Source organism: Centruroides vittatus, unplaced genomic scaffold (genome assembly GCF_030686945.1).
Source record: "Centruroides vittatus isolate TY-2023 unplaced genomic scaffold, ASM3068694v2 contig_19, whole genome shotgun sequence".
Classification (NCBI taxonomy): Eukaryota; Metazoa; Arthropoda; class Arachnida; order Scorpiones; family Buthidae; genus Centruroides; species Centruroides vittatus.
This window is the reverse complement of record NW_027121169.1, coordinates 2,676,698-2,696,622: the sequence shown is the minus strand read 5'-3', so window position 1 is coordinate 2,696,622 and position 19,925 is coordinate 2,676,698. Positions and strand designations below refer to the sequence as shown.

Sequence of the window (19,925 nt, the reverse complement as noted above, 5' to 3'; positions counted from 1 at the left end):
TGGTATTTAGATTGTAGTAATGTTAATTATAAAATTTTACAAGAAGATACAGTATATATAATCCCTAATATATATGTTTATAAAGTTTTATACTGAATATATAATATAAAACTTATGTTTATTTGAAGATGACTGTTTATACAGTTGAAAGGATCACACAGAATTGATGTAAATACGTTTTATAGGTAAAAATTATTGTATAATTAATATTAATGATCCAGTGATAGCTTTATTTATTTTATGTTTTTGTAAGTAATTATCAAATGGTTTTAAGAAAATTGTTGTCCAATAATATAACATATTATGACATTAACATTTTGATTTCTTTACCTTTAATCAGTTGACTAACATTTATTACTACAGACATGTTTTTTCATTTAATGCTGTTTGATGATATTCTTTTAATTTAATGCTGCTGTGCCTTATTCAATTGTGCTGTTGTTATATATATAGATTAAAAATACTAATTATGAAGATTTTCGATATATATTAAAATTATATTTCATGTTTTTTATAATTTTATGTTAATTTATAATAAATTTTATTACTAAAAAATTATATTGGTTTTAAGAATTAAAGTACATTTTCAAAATTTTTTAAATAATAATTATCTTTCAGGATGATAAAAAGGAGCCTGTTCAAGATGATACTCCTTTTGGTGATGATGATGATGACAATGATGATAAGTTGAGAGAATTAGCTAGAAAATTTGAAGAGAAATATGTAAGTTGAAATTCATGTAATTAACTTGCTAATGATAAATGATAAGCCACATGCACTTTTGTGATTTAATAATACAGAAATAATCTTTACAGATTAACTTTACAGATAACTAATAAATAATATAAACCCAGATATTTCTGTATTATTAAAAAAGTTATTCAAGTATACTTATTAAATTTAATAATTTAATTTAATATTTTGATATAAAATAGTTTCTATTAATCATTAAATTATAAGTATGAAAATGCAAAAATTATGTAAATAGTAATAAAGATGTATGTTTACTATCAGTAGGATTAATAGTAATATCAAATGTTATCATTAGCAATGTCTATTAAAAATTTTAAATTGGAAGAAAGTTCTGATACTTCTAAATGCAACCAATTGCATAACATTCCATAATTGAAATGTAATTTGAATCTTAAGTTCTGTTTTTATTCCTTTCCATTTAGAATTTTGATGTTCTGTGAATAGCCTGAAGGAGGCCATTAAGATGGCTGAAAAGATTAATATTAAATAAAATTTAATATGCTGGATTGAGAGGTTTATTTTGAGTATGTTCATCAGGAAAAATTGATATTGCTAATTGTTTGAAAATTTATGTAACATTTACTTGATAGGTTTGTTTTTGATTTTCAAAGAATTCTTGTGTTCCAACATTTAATTTGTATATACAGTAGAGAGTCATTAATTCGAACCCCGGTTATCCGAATCGTCTGTTATCTGAATGCTTTCCAGTCAGACTGTGTCGTGCTGAATCGAACGTTTTTGATACTAAATTTACTTCTAAAGTATAATTTTTATGTTTTTATATTCTTCAATATATTTATTTTGTTTGTACAAAATAAAGAAATAAGTTTTTAACGATACAATAGCCTCGATTATTATTATAAAAATTTTTGTTAGGCTTAAAATCGACAAAAATTAAACACGAAGCAACACGCAATGGAGAAAAATTTGAACATCGGATAGGTTAAAATATTTTTTCATACATAATCGGTTATCTGAACAAATCACTAATCTGAACAACCCCAGTCCCCAATTGATTTGGATTAACGACTCTCTACTGTAAAATAAATTTGTTGACATATGAACAAAACAAAAACACTAGAACTGCTAATAATTATTTCATTAAAAAGAAAAATTTATTCAGGATATTTTTAAGAATAGAAAAATTATCAAGTATATTCAAATTAAATTTCAATTTTTGATAAATATGTTTTTTGATTAAATACAGTAATACCTCGACTTACGCGAACCCAGAGTTATGCGATTTTCAAATCTCGTCGATTCGTCTTTTGTTTGAGCGCCACGCAACTCTTGATTACTCCCTCCCCCCAAACTATTGTTCAGCTTACATGTTCGGACATGTCACGCAGAATCGACGCATAGCTACAATTTATTTCGTGTCATTTATTTCTGTGTTTGTTATATCTACGGAGACTTCAGAGATTCTACTATGTCATCCAAACAAAGTAGAACTGATTCTTCTGCATCAAACAAGAAAAGAAAAACTTTATCTTTGGAATGTAATGTTAACATTATTAAAGATTTCGATACAAAAATAAAAATTTGTGAATTGACAAAACTTGATCCTTTAGACCCAGTTCAATCAGATGATCGAATGACAGTTGGAAACTAGACAGAAGGCCTTAGTTTAATTGAGAAGTGGTTACAAATTTTACAAAATATAGACTTCAATGAAGAGCGCATTTCTTCTACAAAACGAGAAATAAAAAGATTATTAGCATGCTACAAGGAAATTTTGCGGGAGAAAAATATCTTTGAGCCGTCAGACGAATTTGTTAGATTTTATGAAGGCTTCCACATCAAAATAACTTTGGTTTATGATTTTAATAATATAATTTGTTATACATATGTATTATCTAAGATTTCTTTAGTCTCTAGCCCCAATTAAAAATAATTTGTATGTATTTATATGCAAAGTTATACTCCGACTTACGCGAATTTGACTTACACGGTTATCGCTTGGTCCCACCTATCGCGTAAGTTCGGGGTATTACTGTACATGAAAAGTTTTAGTAAAAATCAGTGATTTTTTTTAAAAATTTTATTTTAAAATGTCAGATTCTATGTAGTAATGATAGAGATTTGAGAATACAATAAATCTGTGAGTGATTAACAAAGAACAGTTTTCTCGCTGACTTTTACCTGTTCTAATTATTTGATAGTTTCATAAATGTTAAGGAAATCATTTCTGTTTTAAATACACTCTTTTGTCAAAAATATTGACATACTAAGAAGGAAATCTAACTAGAACAAAATCTGATAGGTTTATTGTACAGTACATGCATAGAAAAAGAAGTGATTACAGTTTTGGACTGGTTGAATGATTTATTCCAGAGGAAGAGCTGCAAAACTCAATATGATGTTGGCCCACCTCTTGCCTGAATATAAGCAGTTATCTGCAGTAACATTGATTCATAAAGTTGACAAATGGTGTCCTGAGGGATTTTTTGCCAAACATTCCCAGATGGTTATAGGTGATGCCCCATCAGGCTCAATTGAAGAGAGATCTGACGATCTTGCTGGTCAAGAATGATTTTGCAACCATGAAGACATTCATGTGAGGGGCGTGTCATGTGTAGCCGGACATTGTCTTGTTGGAAAGTATGCCCTGAGTACTTCAAAAGGAATGGTATCACAACAGGTCTGAGAATGTCATGAACATATTGCTGTATTGTGAGGGGGCCATTGACTACCACTAAGGGCTCTAGCTATGAAAAGAAATGGCACTCCAAACCATAACATTTTGTTGTCAGGCTGTATGGTGTTTGATAGTAAAAGTGGGGTTCTGGCAATGGCCAGATTGTTTCGATAGATGCCTGCAATTGTTGTTAGAATTCATCTGAAAGTGGGTCTCATTACTGAAGATGATTTGTCCCCAATCAAAACAGTTCCATATTAATTGAGCCCAGCACCATTTCATTCTTGATGATGGCTATGGATCAATGGCAGCTGGCATAATGGGTATTGTGAATGTAGATTCCATTTGTATAGTCATCTAGCAATGATCCTGGTAGTCACTTTGGCATTGGTCATATGTTGGATTGTCAATAGTGCTCTGGTGCTGTTACTGCTGCTGAAATAATTGCTCTATCTTCCCTTTCTGTTATCACTCCAGGCTGTCCATTGCCTGCTTTTCTCTAGACTTTGTCATTCAAGACTCATTCATGCCAGTATCATCTAAGTGCCATATCACTTCAACCCAAATGTTGATTTTGTTCATCCACTCTCTTTTAGTATGATAAAACAACATCCTGTTTCAAAAATCCATCATATGGTTGTAGTGAGCACAAATTTGATGGCAAGGCATTGTTCATAATTGACAATGACCAGCACAATCAAATTCCACTGGAAGTTTAGTTCCCTAAAGAAAGAATCGCTCTTTATATACACAGTCATGATGGCACTTCCAATATTGAAGTGAACTCACTCAGCAATATGTAAATCAGAAAACACCAAACATTTTAAGTTGCTGAGAAAAAATTTTAATAAATAACGTAGCAAATGTTTTCAGCCAAACCTGTTGGTCATCATCAGGCTAAACATATTCGAATGCAAACAAAATGGAACAAAAATTTAAATACAAATAAAATAACGGATGAAATATACATATAATAACGTAAAAAAAAAAAAAAATTTATTTGTCCCGTCGCAGGATGGGATGGAATGAATGAATAGAAAGTTTTTAACGAAGAAATGGAAGAGCAGTTTTATGAAATTGGTAAATTTGGAAATATAGGGAAGCGATGTAGAAATGATGGCAGGATCGTTTTTTTGGATGAATTGTGGAGAAGTGGTTATTAGCATAAGATTAGTTATTTGATTAAAGCTTTATTGATTTGGAAGTTCTACGGAAGATATTTGAATGATTTGAATCTGACTTGTTCGATTTTTCGATTTGTTTGGTTGGCACGTGCGTAGCGGAAATAAGAGTTCGATTATTCGAAAATCGTTTAAGAAGACATGAAGGCTTGAGGAAGGTCACAGTGGAGTGTCCGAAAACGTTTGCCATGCAAATATAATTGGTTTGCACCGGTTATTAGGTTTTGACTGGAAGTTTTATAATATAAATATCCTGAACAACTCATATCATTTTAATGCCACTATTAAGTTTGGATGTGATGGTGGTGTATAATCTTAAAAAATGTTTTATCAAGTAATAAATTAAAAGGTGATTAGCATTATCATAATAGATGACATGTATTAGAAAAGTTGATATTTTGTAATGAGAATTTCCTAATAGCCTGACTTAGACTATGAATGTGCCGTCATACTTATAATAAATACTTTTAACATCATAATTATTAATACTTCTGCAGTTCTGATCAGCATTACTCTAGATGAGAGCAAAATGATTGAAATTTCATCCCATTATATCTGAATATTTTATCAAATGTCTCTGACAACACTCATTTCTGTCTTCTAGGATATTTCTCTTATGTTTTTGGATTCTTCCTTCAGAGTTTCTGCATTTCTTATATTTATTCATATCTATTTGTTTTTATGGCCAGTCTTGCTAAATAGTTTAAATTTTTTTTTAATACATATAAAGTTAGAAGTATTCAATATCTTTATCAAATAGTAGAGCTATTTGAAATCAAGATATTGAATTCAAATGTTATCTGACATTTAGTGTTCAATGCATAGTGCTTTGGATAAAAAGAGATTTCAATGTAATTGTTTACATTCTGTATGTATTCTTTACTTATGAATTTTTGTTCAGAGTAAATGGATAAGAAACAAGAGTTTTTTTGTTTTATAATTTATTTCTATTGTTTCTAGTAATTTTTTTTTTCTTTTTTAAATCTGTTTCTCCATATATCACAAAAATCATCCTATATAAATTTTTAGTTCTCTCTACATTACAATAAAATTATATATTTATTAGTAATGTGCTAAACTTGCTTCAAGTTTGTATACAGACTGTATATTTATACATATATTGGTATTTTTACTTTCCCAACTCTGTTATGTATAACAGAGGAAAAGTATGGCAATTGGTCAAAAAATGAATTCCCCGAAGATTTTTACATTTTTGGAATTGGAACCATGAACTGTCAAGACATGCAAAAATTATTTAGGGCTTCTTTTTTTGTCTATGTGGATGTTGGTGTGTGTGTGGGGGGCTTTGACACTTAACTCCTGTGCTTTTTTTGAAAATTCCTGAAATTTTGCAGAGAGGTTTGTATATTAGGAGCATTAAGGCTATTAAATTTTGGTAGTTAAAGGTTGACGGGGTGGGGAGATAAAGTTAATATGTCATATCTTGATTAGGATCAAGCTTAATAATTTTAATTATTAATAGCATTTATAATTTTTTATAGAACTAATCCTATTCTAAAAATTAAATTTTTTGCCATTTTATAATAATTAAAAATATAAGTTTTTTATAATAAAATATCATAACAGATGGTGCCATATATGCTGTTTTAAATGTTGCCAGGAAAGTTAAGCAACCTGTTACTGGATTTTTATAAAAGATCCATATTTTTAAAATTGATTTTATATTACTTCTTTAATAAACTGTATTTAACATAGTTCAGTTGATTATCTTGTTTACTTTATTTGTTCACAAATAAATAACAGTCTATAGTCTTCCTATTGAAAAAACATTTTTTGTAGGAATCTGAATTTGCAATTGCTTTTGATTTATTTCATATTAAATGATTTTTATAATCTTAAATATCTTGTTTCTCATTATTACAATTACTTTCAAATGTACTATATAAACTAAAAATTCCTACATGATATTCACTAAGTTCTTTACTAATATTCTTCTATAAACATTGATATAAGAATTTAAAAATATGATGATTGTTTTCTGTTTACAGCATTGTAATAAGTTTTTAGCTTCATTTTCTTTTTTTACTTAGTCTTCTTGATTGTTGATAAAAATATGTTTGAGAAATAGAATGATATTCTAAATGATTATGAAATTTTATTCCTGAAATTGAAAGTTGTTAAATCATATATTTTACTTATTTATTTTCATTTTAATAAATAAATAAATAAAAGAACAAAAGCTCTCACTATAATAAATAAAATGTGTCATTATTTTCTCAAATTATTTTGTATGTGCTATTTGAAATACATAAGAGGCATGTTTTTTAAGTAAGTACCATTTTGATATTAAAAAAACACAACTGCGATTTTTTAAAAATAAATTTATTCTTACATGAAAGCCTGTATTTTAATCTACTTTTCAACATAATTTCCTCTAATATGAAGGCACTTCTCATATCATACAACCAGCTTCTGAATTCCATCCTACTAGAAACCTGCCACCTGATTACCAACTGCTGCAGCACAACATTTTGACATCATCGTCATAGCACTGACTGCCTAGGTGGCTTTTCAAGTGGAGGAACAAGTGGTAGTCACTAAATTAGGGCTATATATAGGGTGATCAAGTTGTTCCTAGCCATATGATGTGATAAGATCTCAGGTTTGTTGAGCCATGTGTGGACAAGCATTGTCATGAAACAAAACAATCCCCTTACTGAGCTTGTGCCACACTTTTTGTTTTGGATGACAAAATCGTGAAGTGTCTGTTTTCTTGAACTTTTGCAGCAACTTTCTGCACTTAGTCTTCAGTAATGACAGATGGTTGTCTACTACACTCCTCGTCATGGACATTAGTACAACTATCTTTAAATGATCTAACCCATTTTCTTACCATTCCATCACTCATAATGTTTTTTCCTTACACCTCACTAGTCTGCTGTTGAATGTCAGCCGCTTTCATGTCTTTTGCATTAAAAATACAAGTCACTGTGCGTACTTCACAATTGGTGGGATTTTGAATTGTCTGAGACATTTTAAACACACACAAACAAACATAAAATGAATGAACGCTTCCGTAAATGCATCTGTGGCTAGCCAACATATGTAGGTACTCAGTGCACATTTGCGGAACACACTGCAGCAGTCCTATTTTAAAATGGTACTTACTTAAAAGACACGCCACATATTAATTGAAATATCATGGTATGTTATACATACCAGATATATCTCCATGTCTGTAACGTCTAAATAGAGGCCAGTTTCCCATAAAAAGACCTCCTGGAAGGCATCCCCCCCAGGCAGATCACCCAAGTGTTGTGTTGCCATAACTAACCAAACAGAAAACAGAAACATACCAGGTATATTCATTACACTAAATTATTTATAATTTACGATTTTAGTTTATACATTCCATACAGATCACAATTTAAAGATATTTTAAATATTACAATGAAATTTTTGCAAGTTTTTTTCCTTAAATGAGTTTTTTTTAATATCAAGTGATTAATAATTAAATTTAGCATATGCTCTACATATGCTTTGAAATTAATTTTAGTTTTCAAATGAAGAATTTTTCAGAAACATTGACACTGTTTTATTAGAATTCGTCTGAAATTATAACTAAAACAATTCTTTACTTTGACACAGTAATTATTACTAATCTTCAATTTTATCAATTTATAAGAAAACTGATGTGTTTGTTGGCTCTACATTGCCTTTTTTAAAAGCTTGCTTAGAAGAAAATTTAATTAAAATTTTTTTATTATTATAATAAACAATTATTTTATGATAATACTTGATGAAATCTTTTCCCTTGTCTGTAAAATTAAAATTTGCATTCTTGATAATTAATTAATAATGTGGAGGATTAAATATTTAGCAGGAAGCATTCATAGAACTCTAGAAAATAGAATTAATAAATACAAAGGTTCTAGAAGGTTTTTTTTTTAAAGAATGATTGATTGTGTAGTATAAAAAGAAATTCACATAAACAATATAAAGAAATTTATTACTAACAACGGTAACCCAGCAGTTTCTAATCACTTGTTTCAATGAAGTTTCATGAGTGTGTTGTATTTACTCATAGTATACCAAAGCTGTTTGATCCACTATTCATGCATTCTCAATAAAATGGTGCTAAAAGTTTTTTGAACACTATTAATATTTTTACAGAGTTTTTTCTAGTTGGAAGCATAGCAATACTGATTAAAACACTTCATGAGGTGCTTTGGTGCTGGCTTTGATTTCAAATGATTATTACTTATAGGTGGTCTTTATTTTTGAGTGTTTTATAAAAATTTAATATGTTAGAATAAGCATTGTTGTAAATAATTGTAAACAAGATCACAAAATATACTCCTCTATGATAGCTGTGATGTTTATTCTTATGGACAGGTTAAAAATTTTATCAAAAATTTACAAAATTGTAAATACTGTATCTCCTTAAAAGCAGTAGAGAAATAGCCAGTTATGAGGATGCTATTAAAATACAATCTCTAGTTCACAGTCGAGCACATCAGTCTTTTATGACATGTTAAATACATATGGTTTGCATTAAAACAACAGAAGAAAGAAATATTTTCAAAAACATGAACAAAATTTGTTTTTCAGATTGTGTTAATAAAACAAAATGTAAAGACTGTGCAAATGAAATAGCAATGATTATATGTGCATAGCATGACAAATCATTATATTTTAATTGTTTTTATGAAAAATATCACTCTAAAAGTTGTCAAATTAAGATTTTTATTGAAAATATATTTTTGTGAAAAACCATTTAAAAAATTTAATCTTCTTTAAATATATTTTTGTGTTCATTGAGAAAGTTTTAAATTGTTAGACATTTTTGAATTCTTTGATATTTTTTTTTTTTTTTTGGTAGTAATAAATTTTTATATTAAATATTTTAAAGGCCTAAAAATTTTATATAACAATTTTAAACATATAAAATTTAAATGAAAAAAATTTTGTCTGTTACAAGTGCCCCCATGTGGTATTTTAACCAGCATTGCTACACTACTAACTTGAAAAAAGAAAAATACTTGTTCATAAAGATATCAATAATTTTAACATCATATTATTCCAAATGCATGAATGATAGATCAAGCAACTTTGGTATACTATGAATGAATACAACATGCTTACGAAACTTAATTCAAATTGATGATTTGAGATTGCCAGTTTCCTCTTGTAAGCAGCATTATTGTTACTAAATTCATTGTCTTCCTTACTGTTTCAAAGATTCAAGAAAAATAGTTAAACTAAAATGAAAATTCAAAACACATTTAAATCTTTTATATTCCATATGTTGTTGATTTCAAAAATCATTGTAATTTAATGTTTATTATGGTTCTATTCAGAAAAAGATTTTTCAGAGAAAGTATGTTTAAGGTTTCCTTACTTTTTTATAACTCAACTTTAGAATATTAATCTTTTATAGAATTTATTTGGCTTCTGTTTTAACATGCAAATATGTATGTTTTTTTCTTATGATTTCAAATTGCAAGAAGTCTGACATGGATTATTGCAGGGTTATATTTTGAATAATGCGTATTAATGAACAGTTATTACAGCCAAGCCCTGTCAAACCTAATCTGCTATTTTTAGACACTTATTAAATTATTAAAATTAATTAAAGTATGAGAATTTAGCCCAAAGTAGACAAATATGCTGCCATCATGTGTAAATATAAATAATCAGAAAATTTAAAAATGTGACCACAGGATTGGCACCTCCTTGGCACCTTGTCGGGACTGACATCACTGTGTCTGCCGGACATGGAAATTTCAATGGCCGTTATTTATCACGTTAGTGGTTGCATTCGCAGGCTTCCAGACTCTGAATGGAAACGGATGGAAATGACTGGAAGAAGTACACTCCACAAATTAACATCTAACAAGAATACCTGTTTATTGATAGATATTATTTACAAGTTCTACAAGATATTGTTTACAAGTTTACGATCATTTCAGATGCTTAGCACAATTGATAAAGGGAGAGGGATATAGAGAGATAAACCTAACACGACCTTGATTGAGAGAGAGAGCTCACAGTAAATTTGGAGATAAATACCTTAAAACACTCTTGAGTCTTAGTCATACTGATGTACTAATTGAGGAAAGGTTGGCAACTCAGTTCGGAGGGTAATCCTTTTTTTCTTGGTTTCTTGGGTGGCGGTGAGTGGTGACAGCTAAAAAGGCAGTTTTACACACTTAGGAAAAAGGGTTCATGGGCTTGTTATCACCCCCACCTTTTTATTGGGGGGGGCTCCTCCTGGGTTTTTCCCATGACTTCGTTAGGAGGTTTAGTACATCGTAGCCAATAGTCAAATTTTCAATTGTAGATTCCGGGTGACACATTTGACATGTCATCTTCAACAAGGAAATAAGTCCTTGGGAAATAGTGTAATTATCTTTGAGGATTTTAGCAAAACAACTTTAACGAAAAACTAAATCAAACAAAAATTTCTTCACCAACTTCGGCTCTCACAAAAATATAGATTGATATGGAGTGCATGGATTTTCAACCCCAAACTTCTACATACTTGACAAGCATTACTACCTGCTCTTATGCTACTCAGACAACTGTTAATCTTTGTTTTCAGATATACTGCAATTTGGATTTAATATTGCAGTATGGTTTTATACTATACATGGTACGATCCAAAAGTTTGGGGACTGCAGTAATCTATTACAACAAAAGCATGTATTTGAAGTTACAGTGTATGAAATGGATTCTACCAAACCACCTCTATGTGTTCAGGTTAATTTCACTCATGTCATGTGATTAAATTGCAAGCGCTGCTGTTTTTTTCGAGAGATAGTTACCTTTGTTCTGTGATGTAATAAAAGTGGAGTTTCAAGAACAAACTCCAACATTAAATTTTGTCAGCGTTTAGGTAAAACACCTACAGAGACTTTAAAATTACTAAGAAAGGTGTACGGTGATTCTATCATGGCGAAGTCAAAATGTTGGAGGTTGTTCTTGAAACTCCACTTTGATTATGTCGCAGAATAAAGGTAACCATCTCTGAAAAAAACAGCAGTGCTCGTGGTTTAATCACATGACATGGATGAAATTAACCTGAACACATAGAAGTGGTTTGGTAGAATCCATTTCATACGCTGTAACTTCAAATACATGCTTTTGTTGTCATAGATTACTGCAGTCCCTGAACTTTTGGATCGTACTATGTATATCTGGAAGGAAAGTTTAGAGATTCAGGTATCATAAATGATAATGGACCTGTCTGGTATGCAGAGTTACAGGTTTGAGTCTTGCTCTGGATTAATCTTTTTTTCCAATTTTCTAAATTTAAGCTAACTCATAGATAATTATTAATTACTAATCATTTTTACAAGATGATGGCACTACTGTTTGTCTTTAGAACAGATTCTTTTAATTAATTAGTTGTAATATAGCTTGAAATAATTCAGCAGTTACAGGTTTGTTTGGCTCTAACAAATTTACTAATTTTACTAAATTTACTAAGTCTAGCGAAAAAGAAAAGCCACCTTAGCGCTCGTATAATTGAAATTTACTAATGTATAAAATAATAATTTTATGTATTAAAGCTTGTTTTATAGATTAAAATATATAAAAATTTATTAGACAGAGAAGGATGGAAATTAATCTGGATATTTTATGACTTATTGTATTTGTTTTAAGTATTATTAAATAACAATAGTTAAAATAAATACAATATTAAACTGAATATTGTATTATTGATTGATTATTCATTCCTTAATATAATTTAAATAAACAGAGCTTAAAAAGAAGGAAATTAAAATGACAAAGATCTAAATGAAATATTTATAGGTTGATAGAAAGAAATGTTTGTTTCGGAACTTGAAAATTTCACAACTGAAATTTCAACATATACAACAATGATTTAATTAGTATTGCCAAATGATATGCCAGATTATTGTGCTATGTTAAGGCTAATTTAATAATTAAATATAGAACAATTTGGCTAGAAATAGGTGATCAGGCTGCCATCTCATGATAAATGTAATAATTAGAAATAAATTAATTTTTAATTTAATTTTAGAATTTTATTTCTTTTCATTTTTATCTCTAATCATTAAATTTATTACAAGATGGTGGTCTAATTATCTACATTTAGCCAAATTGCTTTATATTTAATTATTAAATTAGCCTTAATGTAGTCCAATAAATCTGCCAGATTGTTTGCCAATACAGTGAAATATTTTGTAAAAATTTGAAGCTAAGAAACATATTAATGGAATAGGAAGAAAATGATATATAAAATATGAAATTCTGAAGGAATTGATCACATGTATATTATGCAAAACTATAAAAATAATAATCTGTAGGGAAGAAATCATTTGTTAAATGAAATGCTTTATTTATTTAATGGACTTTATGAAATAAAAGTAAATTATTTTTGTTATTGAATATTATTTTATGTAAATTATATAAATTTAGTTCCGTGTCTGATTTGTTGATTGTCAGTGAAAGTTTTCCGAAAGAATCAAATTATTTGGTAGTAGTCACTCAAAATATTAAATAGAAGAATAATAGTTTTCAATTAATTAAACGATTACAATTACTTAGATCTGAACAAAAATGCATCAAGATGATCATCATATTATCTTGCAATCAAGATGATTACATGATTTTCATATTTTATCTGATTAAAGATTATATTGCTTTTTGAATTGAAATACAAAGTTTCAAAAGTTTTAACTGTTTTTACTTTGAGCTAACATGTTTGTCAAAAATACTAAGAAGTAATGTAATAGTTTATTATTTTCAATCTTTCAAATAAATAACAATATTATTTTTGATGAGCCAAACTATTGCTGTCATTAATCGTGCTACTTTTTGCTGCTATTAATAATTAGGTATTAAATAATTTGGTATTAGAGATAGACATTAGATGCCATCTCTTATCAAAATTAATAATTATAATAATAATGTAGAAGAAAATAATTGGTTTGAAGTGGGATTCAAGCCTTCAACTCTTGTTTACTGAACAGTTTGAATCCCACTCCCCACTCTCGGCTTATTCCTGACTATTCTGAAATTATTTAATAAATACTAAATTATTATAATTATTAATTTCAATAAGAGATGGCACCTAATGTCTTTCTCTAATACCAAATTACTTAATATCTAATTATTAATAGCAGCAAAAACAGCCTGATTAATTATAGCAATCATTTTTTTTATAAATAAAATTACAAAGGCCTTTTAAACAAAATACAGAAATAACTTGAATTCTGTTCTTTAAAATGTATACATATAGTTTGTTCTTTAAATGTTTTACAATAATATTTAAATAGTTAAAACAAATAATTTAACAGCTTTGTGTTAAGTGAATTTCATTCTGAAGAGAAAAAACCCTATAAAATATTCTATATTCTGTTACCTCAAATCTAATCATTCTAACATTTTCTAGGATTCAAAAAGTACAGTAGAGCATTGATTATTTGACTTAATTGGGGACTGGGATTGGTCAGATAACTGAAAAGTCGGATAACCGAAAAGTATGAAAAAATACATTATTAGTATAGTGTATTAGACCTGGTTTAAATACTAGCCTCCCTTTCATGGTCGAGCCAGTGCTGCCAGCTAAAACATGCAAAAATTTAACAAAAATAATATTAAAGTAGCCAAGACATAACCAAATATTGTAGCGCCACATCATTAGCAGACATTTGAATTTGCCGACTAGAACGCGGTCGGTAGACCGATAAGTCGGTTAATTGGGGGTCGGATAATCGATGCTCTACTGTAAATCCTTAAAGATTGTTAAAAAGATTAAAAAATATTAATAAACTGCAATTATTTAAGTGTTCTTTTCTAAATAATAATGGAATGTTTAATCCCAAAAAACATTTAAATGATTTAAAAAAGAGAGTAAGATTGTCATTTTATTTAAAATAATAAAGATTACTTTCTATTTTACACTGCAAATAAAATAATCTGTTAATTGTCTGTTTTAATTAAATGTTTTTCTTTTGTTAACAAAAGCTTTTATAAAATTTTGTCATTGGTTCAATGTTTTTTTTTCTTCTTATAATAAGTAAAAATGAACAAAGTTGGGAAAGAAATAAAGAATTATTTTAACACTACTATAAATATTAAGTTTAATTTAAACATTAAAATTAATCTAAAATCATAGAACTTTTTAAATTTTTCTGCTTACTGATTTAATAAATTTTTTAAAAATAGGATAAATAAGACATATGCCACAAGTTTTAACTAAACAAAAGTTCAGTTTTTTTGCAGTTAAATTGTTGAGTTTCATTTAAAGAAATAATTCAAATTGAATCTAAAAGTAAAATATATTTATGTAAAAAGAGCAATTTTTCAAATTGAACATTTTGTAAATCAAAAGTTGCAGAAGGTACACTTTTATAACTCATTAATGCTGACAATAGAATTGTAGTGACTGATATTGTGTGTTACGTGCCAGTTAAAGATTTTTTGTGAGTAACATTTTATTGACAATAGAATTGTTTGTTTGTTTAGTTAAGTTACAGCAATGCAACACTTGGGCGATCTGCTAAAGGGAATACCTTCCGGGAGTCTTTTTAAGGGTAATTGGCCGCTATTCAGACATTACAGACATGAAGAAAGCCAGGAAAACTTTACGTGGCCAGCGCATCTTGGCAAGGTGTGAACCCACGACTGAACTCCCAGTGTTCAGGGAATGGAATCGCTTGGCCACTGGTGGGCCGACAATAGAATTGTCATTTTATTTATTATATAAGTCTATTTTTGAACAACTGAAAAAATAAATGTTAAAATTTCAAAATTTTCTAAGTGATTAAAATTAATAGATGGAACATGTTTTGTAGCATAGCTTTGCTGTGAACTAAAAATTTCTTTAACTTTCTTGGTCTCAGTAATTTGTTTTCTTGAATGATGCCACTGCTGCAAAATGTCAGTTGGAATTTAAATAATTCTTTTTGGCTATAATTTTCCAATAAGTAGAGTATTGAAAGTATATGCTTACAAGATATTGAATTGGTACCAGACAACTGCAACTTGCCATTTCAGTTTCTGATTATTTTAATCTGTGTTTTTAATAATATCAATATACTAAATTATGTTACATAATTTATGTTTGTAACTAAAGATAATGAACTATTAATGAATTTATTAATGTTTTTTGTTTCAAATGTTTCATTTAATAATAATTTAGTCAAATTTTAACTTACAAAATTCTATACTTAATTATTAGTTGGATGTAATTGAAATGAAACTGAATAGTGTCTTCTTTCTCATGTTATAATGTTCACTTGTCTCATATATTTCAGATAAGCATTCATTATAATTTAAAACTATGTTCAAATCAAAATCTATTAGATTTAATGAATATTCTTTTAGTTTATTCATCATTTATTAAACTTAATACTTTAAACTCCCTATTATAATACAACTTAGTGATACAAATTTTCCTTCTGTCATATGACTGCCAGATTCTATTACAAGGACCCTATTATATAGAGCAGCAGTTCCCAACTTTTTTTGACCAGGGAGCACTTTGATTTCATTGTTGTTAGCAGGGACCACAAGGTTTAAGAAAAATAAACTGTGTCAATCTAAAAATAAACTTTAATCAAAACTTTTAACGTAAGTAATCATTAAACTCAAGAGTAACATGCTTTAACAGTACTATTATAATAGAAAACGTGACATTTTTAGTAAAAATTAAATTCAGTTTGTATCAATGTGGGAATAATAATTTAAAATGAATAAAAGTTTTAAATCTTTCGTGGACCATATTTTAGCTCTTGCGGACCACTGGTTGGGAACCGCTGATATAGAGTAAAGTTTAATATAATTTCTCTGAAAATTTTTGTATAAATATTAATAAACACATTTCATTGTTATTTAAATATTATTTTCAAAACAAACATGCCACATTTTCAGTATCAAGATTAATATTGCTTAATCTTATATTAATACATCTTATAAAAATAAGAAAAATAAAGAAGCAAATAAATTTATTTTTTTGTAATTTAACAATTCTGTTTTATATTAGTTATACTCAAAATTTAAAATTATTATTATTTTAAATATGTTTGTACTTGTTTATAATAATGTATATTGATATCAATAATGTATCAATATAATGTATATAAATAAATATATTATATATTCATGCATTCAACTGTGTAGAAGATTGTAAAGGAAAAAAATAATTGAAATATTTTGAATAAATTTATGAAAAGAATAAGCATACCTTGAATGACTCCAGCAATAAATTTTTATAGAACAAAAATGGTTTTGACCTAGTGATACAGGTCTTCGTCAGTTTGAACAACACAAAAATTTAAATGAAAAAGAACAAAAACATTCTAAATAAAATTAGAATTATGTTAAATTTAAACCCAATGAAAATAAAAATATCATAATACATGAATAAGATTAAAAAAATAAACAAACATAAAAATAAATAATAAAATACAAAATATAAATAACATATGTAATGATTAAACATAAAATAAAGCAGAGTACTTATAATATCATAGAACCAAGTAAAAGATAGAGTTTGTATAATAATCTCCATGCTGTTGACAGAGAGGATGCATCCTCTTTATTGACAGTGTGGAATTACATTATTTGTGTTTTATTTTTTTATGTATGTTTGTTTTTTTATCTTATTTATGTATTATTGGGCTGCAATTTGAAAAAAAAAATTGTAGACCTGTAAATTCCTACTGTCATATGTCTGTCCATCTGTTTTTCTGTAATCTTGGGAACAGAGTTAGATAGATGAAAGATGAGATCAAATACAGAAACCTTGGGGACAGGAGGCCCTGACCAACTATATACGAACTTCTGATGCAAATTGGAAGTCAAATTTTTTCAATTTAAAACTTTCTCTGAAAGCAGTTAATAGATGACTGGCACAACTCCATCGCCAACAGAAAAGTATGATATACAGGGGCAAGACACTACAGTACTAATTTGAGGCACAGAGAATATATTTTAAATAAAATAAATTAAAAATATGATTAAAAATTGCAGCCAGCATTGTGGTGATGTAACAATAAATAATTGCTTATAATAATTATTTTTATTTTTGTTGCATTTAAATTTAACAATAGTTCTATTTTACTTAGAATGTTTTTGAGTTTTTTTCTCATTTTAAATTTTTGTGTTTTTCCAACCGATGAAGACCTATATGACTAGGCTGAAAACAATTTTGGTCTAAAATTTATTGCTGGAGTTATTCAAGGTGTGCTTATTTTGTTCAGTTATTTATCCAGTTTTGAAAATTCTTATGAGAAATTTATATTTAATTTTCTTTCAGCGGTTTATTAAATTTAGTAATTGTGAACTAATTTTATTAAATTTTTATGAATTAATAAATAAAACTTTATAAGAGAGTGTAAATTTTTGTATATAGGGTCCAAAAATTGGAAAAAAGAAAAAAAAGAAATTTGGAAAATGGGAAGATTATATTGATCGTGGAATGGGATATGATGAAAATGATTCCTTTATAGATAATGATGAGGCTGTGAGTATTTATTTGAATTTTTTAAATTTAATTCAACAAGGCATATTTGATTTGAAAATTTTCTATATTCCATGGTTTAAAATAATTATTTTAATATAATTTGACATAATTTATTAAATCAAATAAATAGTACAGTCAAACCTTTAAATCTTGAATTTGAAGGGATCAAAATATTGCCAATTTGAGTTATAGATAATTCTACGTATGATGATATATAAAAATAATAATAATTTTATTTAGACACAAATTACAAAACAGTAGAATGAGAAGTGTAGTTCTGTGATATATTTAAATGTATGATATTGATTTTAATTATTATTAGAACAATATATAAGGATGAATTAAATAAATATCATGAATTTAGGTATATTACAAAATTACCTTTCTGTGCTATACTGAAATTACTCAAAAATCAATTTTCACATAATACATTATATCAAATTTTGATTCCATTAGATCTGTTGGGTTTTTTCACTAAACTGGTAACCATTCTCATAAACAATGGGTGCATTGTCTGGTAAAGCAGTTTTAATACAGCTGGATAAGCAAGTTATAATGACATGGCTCATTTCATTCAAGACAGACTGTTGACTGGCTTAGTATCTGTATTAAAGCTGCTTTACTAGACAATGTGCTGAAAGAATTTGTGAAACCTAATAGATTGGTCAATACCTGCTGAATTCAGTTTAAGGAGGGACAATGTTGAGATACATGAAATTTTGTTTGACTTCAGGAGTAGAAAGATACATTATATTATATATAGTGTTTTGCCAGACTGATAATCCAGTTAAAGAGGAATTCAAGAAGGAGAGGATTTAAGATTAGAGGTTTTGCTATATTATGAAAATTGTTCTCCAATAGTGAAACTATTCATTATAATTATATAAAAACCATTTGCAAGTCATATGAAAAGTCTATTTTGGTTTATTTGAATTAAAACTTAAGATATTTTATACATTGTTTTGTGAAGGATGATTGATTAATTTAAAATAATATAAAGTATAAAGTTAAAATAATATAAAGTAGAGTCTACTTTATTACATTAAATCACATTATAGGGACATACATTATCAGACCAATTTATTCAAATTCAAACATGCTTCTAAATTTTAACTATTATTGCAAATGGTCAAAGATTTCCTGAACATTTTTCCAAAATTATAGAGAAAGGCAATTATATAGCAGATCAAGTCTATAACAATGAATTTATATTGGAAAAAAAATGCCCAACAGAAAATATATTGCAAAAGATGAGACTTCTGTTTCTGGTTTCAAGGCATCAAAAGACCGGATAACTTTACTTTTGTGTTCTAATGCAGCTGGAGAACATATAACTAAGCCAATGTTAATTAATTGTACATTAACTCTTTCTTGGCTTTTTGCTATGCCCCCTTGTTTATGTTTATTTTCTAAAAAGGCCAAGGGCAATATAGGTCAGTCAAGGTCAGTCAGGCAATATTAATTTAAAAATTCACCAAAAATCAAATTATCATTATATTCATATGAAAAAAATCAGATACATATATTAATATCTTTAGTTTTAAATATGATATTTTTAAATGTATTTTATTAGAAAAATTTATAAGGAAAAAATAATATATATTAGAACTGACATTTAAACTTGATAATTTGTAACTTTTTGTCAAAATTAACATTGTCTAGTTACCTAGTTTTTTGCTGGCACTGAGCCAGGAAGACTTAGAATATTGTTTTGTACAACTTGATATAACAATTATTCATGTATGTTTATTCGTTGTGAAATTATCACACATTAAATCAAACATTTGTTTGAAATCAGAACTTTATTCTGCTACCAACTAATATAATGAACTAATATACTTTATTCACTTCATGTCGAACAAGAATATAAATTTTTGTAATAAAAATATGA

At 27.8% G+C, this 19,925-nt stretch overlaps 1 protein-coding gene across 2 annotated transcripts in view; it reads left to right on the top strand.

Moving 5' to 3' along the window:
- The window catches only part of yem (yemanuclein), a 126,165-nt gene that overhangs the window by 52,556 nt on the left and 53,684 nt on the right, over positions 1 to 19,925 (top strand). For both annotated transcript variants that reach the window (XM_067264539.1, XM_067264538.1), the window contains exons 2-3: positions 619 to 723; positions 17,924 to 18,034. In XM_067264539.1, the coding sequence (XP_067120640.1) occupies positions 619 to 723; positions 17,924 to 18,034 (216 nt within the window). The remainder of the gene's footprint in view (positions 1 to 618; positions 724 to 17,923; positions 18,035 to 19,925) is intronic.